Source organism: Crocodylus porosus, unplaced genomic scaffold (genome assembly GCF_001723895.1).
Source record: "Crocodylus porosus isolate Cpor-Errol unplaced genomic scaffold, CroPor_comp1, whole genome shotgun sequence".
NCBI classification, from domain to species: Eukaryota; Metazoa; Chordata; order Crocodylia; family Crocodylidae; genus Crocodylus; species Crocodylus porosus.
The window spans coordinates 40,496,164-40,501,128 of NW_017728912.1; the positions used below are offsets into that span (position 1 = coordinate 40,496,164).

At 39.4% G+C, this 4,965-nt stretch overlaps 1 protein-coding gene across 3 annotated transcripts in view; it reads right to left on the minus strand.

Moving 5' to 3' along the window:
- Window positions 1-1,000: 1,000 nt before the first annotated feature.
- RASGEF1B (RasGEF domain family member 1B) overlaps window positions 1,001-4,965 on the minus strand; it is a 39,865-nt gene continuing 35,900 nt past the window's right edge. For all 3 annotated transcript variants that reach the window (XM_019534315.1, XM_019534314.1, XM_019534313.1), the window contains 3 exons: window positions 4,424-4,547; window positions 3,698-3,770; window positions 1,001-2,435 (listed from right to left, as the gene is read on the minus strand). In XM_019534315.1, coding sequence (XP_019389860.1) covers window positions 2,411-2,435; window positions 3,698-3,770; window positions 4,424-4,547 — 222 coding nt within the window. In that variant the 3' untranslated portion in view covers window positions 1,001-2,410. The remainder of the gene's footprint in view (window positions 2,436-3,697; window positions 3,771-4,423; window positions 4,548-4,965) is intronic.

The following is a 4,965-nucleotide window of genomic DNA, read 5'->3' on the forward strand; positions in this document are numbered from 1 at the left end:
TTGCATCCACTTTCAAGCAGGAGTCCCACATGGCTGCACCTGCTGCCATGCCATCTAGCCCGTGCATCACAGCCACCTCATTAAGAAGATCTGCTCTGGTATGCACAGCCTATCCAACAGGAGCACCACACACACAGCACAACAGAGCTCAGACAAGGCTTGCTTAATGCTATTGCCTCTTTTATTTACAAAGGCTTCATTCCAACTACGTAAATGAGAGATGCATTTCTAAACCAGCCCTGCAGTCAAACTATATCACACAAGGCACAAAGGGAAGATTGTAAGCTATTTTCACAGATAAGTTATCCTGCCATTTCACCCTCTGGCTTTCTCTCAAAACTGAAACAAAAAGACAATAGTGAAGGTAGGAAGCAATTTGCCATAGAAATGGCCTTCATTGAGTACCAACCCATCGTATCACAGGAGACATCCAGTCTCTCTTCTTCCACAAGACCTCACATAGTACTTTGATATTAGTCATATAAAATGCCTCAGACATTTTAAGGTTCCCCAGAAGCCCTGACAATACTGGAAGAAGGGATGGGGAAATTCCACTGATTATTGCTGGAAACTAGATTTGCAAATTTCAGACAAGTTGAAGGAATGAGCAAAAGAAAAACAAAAAGAAAAGAACAAAACCAAACCAACCATCCAAAACACACCAAGACAGACTAAATAGGAAAGAGCCAATATTCCCTGCCTTCCACAAATCCCACTTCTCCTTTTTGCCCCTTTATTTTCAGCATTTTAAGAGCTGTCACCAGTGAAATACACCATCTAATCCTTCCAGAATACCTCCCCTTAGTAGTGAGTGTTAAATTCAGTAAAGCATACCAATTCAGGAAAACTGGTTTCAGCCCAGGCTTAAAAGATAAAACAAGTGCCCAAGTATTTCCCCGAATAAGACCAATGCACATGCTTAAATGCTGTCCTAAATCAGGGCCTATCTTATCAGTTTCAAATGGGCAGCCTGTAGACATCTGCAAATTTAGAGATGCAGTGCAACAAAAAGTCATATTTTTATTTAATTCTCTTTTTTTTAGAGCAGTGGCATGGTGTTTACAAACATGTCCCTTAATTAAGCATGTGATTTTCCATCCAGGGTGGGCTATATCTACAGTTTTTATTCACTGGGATTTTGCTAGGATAAATACAGTGGCTAAGTATTCAGAGCTACTACAGACTTATTAGATGTGTAACAAAGTGAACTATTTCACAGTCATAACAACAATAATAACCCATGAAGCAAAACACAAGAAAGAGATGGTTTTTGTTCACAGCTGTAGTCAAAGAGAAACCTTTTCTTTTTTGTTCTTGACATCTTACAATTTCAGTCAAACTGGATTATGTACTCCAGTTGCTAACAAAAAAAGTGTAGAAATGACAAAATAAAAAACATACTTTATGATATTATTATTTCAACATACTCTGTGCAGTGGTTTCTCAAAATAGAGGTCTAGAAAATACAGTCACATTGTTCAACCTAATACAGAAAGTCAACTATGGAAAGTCAGAGTAACAAAAAAGGCTGTAGTAAAAATAATATAATACAAGAATGTCTGTAAAATTAGTTAGTTTTAAACAACTGAAAAAAATCTTACTATAAGACAGTCCCAGCTACATAGTTACTGCATTTTTGTAGTAGCTGCATTTCCTACCACAGCACTGATTTTATTATTTTTTTAAATATAACTTAGAATGATAATGAGTTTGCCAACCAGCAGCACACTCAGAAATATTATGAATAAACAAACAAAATAGCTTCACCATTAACATGGTCAGGAAAAAACAAAATACAGCAGCCAGTTGCATTTTAAATTTCCCCTTATAACCACCCCTCCTCTCCCTCACCCCCCATTTGTCCAGTCCTTTGCCTTCTTAGAAATGCTGAATTAGGAAGCGTTCCTGGCTATATGTTCAGCATATTAGGAATGGATATTCTTCCAACACAGACTTGGGTTCCATATGGAGGAATAGCATTTTCCTTCCATAATCCAGTACCAAATCTGGAGCATCTTAAGTAGCAGCAAGCTCCAACAAATCAAGGAGAAACAGCAAAACGAAGCAATCCATCCAGGTGTTGTGAAGTGATTTATATGAACAGTCTAGTATCTTCGAAGGATTCTGTCACTCTTTGTCCTCAATCGATACCTAGGCCTAGCAAGTTGCGATTTAAATCTGATCTGTCAGATTTGAGAAGTTGCCCATTTTTTCTTGAGTTAGCTTGCTTTATATTTGCTGACATTATGTCCATCTCAACTTGCTGCACAGTTTCCATTATTTAAATGCCACTTGATGCACAACCCCCCCCCCCGCAAACAAAAAGAACCACACACACTCAAACCAAACATGCCCTTAATAATCATCTGTGTAACACAGCAGCAGCAGGAGCAGCATCCAATCTCGCATATTATACTCTGCCCAAAAGCGCTGACCTGAAAACGAGAGAAAGGGGAAAATAAATAGAGACATTCATTAAAATGACATAGATGATTTCAGATAGGCAGCCCTGGATAATGCTACCCACAGCTTGCTGGATTCTTATCATGTGAGGTTTGAAAGATTTGCAAGACCAATCTCTCTCTAATGTTTGTTTCTGTGCATAAATCAGCACAGCCTGTGCAGTGGCCACTGGTTTGCAAAGAAAATAAATTGTCTTTACAAATGGCTTCAGTTTCCTGTCAGGCTGAACTGTTACACCTTCCATGATACACAAGAAAGGTAATAGTGCCTACAAACAGGAACATCTGTTTATGAACAAAACTCTTATGAACGCAAAGCTGCAATATGCTTGTTAGTGTGTCCACCAGGAGGATGCTGCAGCATGTAATCACACTGGTTAGGATATTACATCCAGGGATAACATTATGCACCAAGCAGGGAACTGACACAGAGAATGTGAAGAAAACAGGATCTAATGTGCATTCGCTCTTCAGTTATCACACCTGGAAAGAGTATGGATGGACAAAGGGACAGACTAAGAGTTTAAAAAACATGCCTAGCAACTTTTCCTCTTTGCTTTCACTGCCAGGAAGAGTGAAGGAAGCTGCCAAGCAGCCCCTGTGGCTTAAGCGTGGACCTGAATTTAGCAATAACCTTTATAGGATGACAAGCTTAGCAGACACGAAGGTCCTGGGGCTCTGCATATCCTCAAGTGCTGTATTCAGTACACTTGTCACAAAATCAGCAGTAGGAGGTATATGAGATGCTCAATTTTATTTTTCAAACCTGGATGCCAAAGTAAGATGCCAAAGTAAGGTTACCTGGTTTCACAAATAGTCTGCCCCATTCCACTCCCCCCAAAATCTCTCCTGAGGTTGTTGCCGAGATGCAGAAATAGGGCCAACTTGTTCAGGTGACATGTTGGGGTGGGGGAGGGGCATGGACATTAAGGGGCATTCACCATTTGTTAAAAGAGAATGAGGATTTGGAAAATTTTTATTCTAGGATGAGAGCAAGAAAGGAAACTACCGAATTGAAGAATTCTGCATTAGTTCTGAAACCCTGAGGGCCAAGATAGACAAGAAATGGCTGTGCTAATTCTTCCATGAAACCCAGGAGCTGAATTGGGTTTAAAGCTGATGCTGTGTCCCATCTGTTGAAGCATGTAGCATGCCATTTGGTTTTTAAAAACAGTCTCAGGCTAGAACTACAGCTCATTCTTGATTTATTGATGCCAGTGACCTTTGACACAAACCTTAGAGTCTTCCATCTGTCCTTTTCAATGTGATTCTCAGGCCCTTCGCTCTCATAGGAAGCCAAGTAAAGTGCTGCAATTGGAAAGAAAACAATGTCTTAGTGTTATGGGCATTTTCAAATTGTTTGCTTCCCTGAAGTGCCCCATGGCAAAATAAACTCTTCATATTGCCCATTCATCAGATTATGGCTCCACAGTTCCATTAAAAAGTAGAGTTGCTCATAATTATATCTAACCTATACTAAACAAAAACACAACAACAAAAAATGAGGGCAAAGCCTTCCCTCAGGGAATAAATAGGGGCTAGTAAAACTGAAAATACATGAGGGCAGAAGCAAAACACTTGCAAGAGAAAAGGTTTGAGTTCAGAGCAATAGTGCTGTGTGACCAAGCAGTAAAGTCCCAATTTTACTTTCTGGAAGCATCACCTGAGTTGAAGCAGCTTTACAGGCAAAACCAATACACTTTGCAATGTTTTTATGGACTACTTTCTGGATTTCAATTTTCATTTCTCAGATGCAGCTTTTCTTCAGAAATTGGGCCAAAATGTCACTTTTGAAACAGTTTGCTAAGCAAACGTATGCCCTCCTGTTTTTGTTTTTTTAATCCAAGTCATTTATTTACGCTAATTTGGGATAAAATAAGACCTAGTCTTGGAATGTGTCTAAGCAATGCCTGAACACAGGGAGACATTCAATAACAGCAGGCCTACAGTCATTTTCTTACCATCCTCGCTGAATATTGGGACAGTGAGCAAATACTGGAGAATTTTCCGATCCCTCTCAAACGGGCACTCCACCTGCTTCCAGGTCATGAATTCACTCACTTGTTTAGCCAGCTCCCAGAATTTCTGTACATGTACAGGTGAAATAAATTCAAGATGCCAAAATAAGATAGTTGCATTACAGAGAAATTGAATCTAGTATTAAGACGATGAAAATCCTCCCACAGCTTTCATTCTGTAACTGAATACAGCCAACAGAAAAAAAAAAAAACAAAAAACATCTTTCAAGGATTTCCAATCTGCATTGTCTTTTTAAGACAAACTGAATTACTTCCAAAAATTACTGACATATTTGCAGGGTAAGTTATGAATTGAAATATTTTCTGAATGGCCTAAATTTTCCATGTCAATATTTAATCAACAATGTTTTAACATTCTGAATCCAAGCGTTCTGATTTCATAGACATTAGGGCTGGAAGGGACCTCGGAAGATCATCGAGTCCAGCCCCCTGCCCAAAGGGCAGGAAGTCAGCTGGGGTCATAG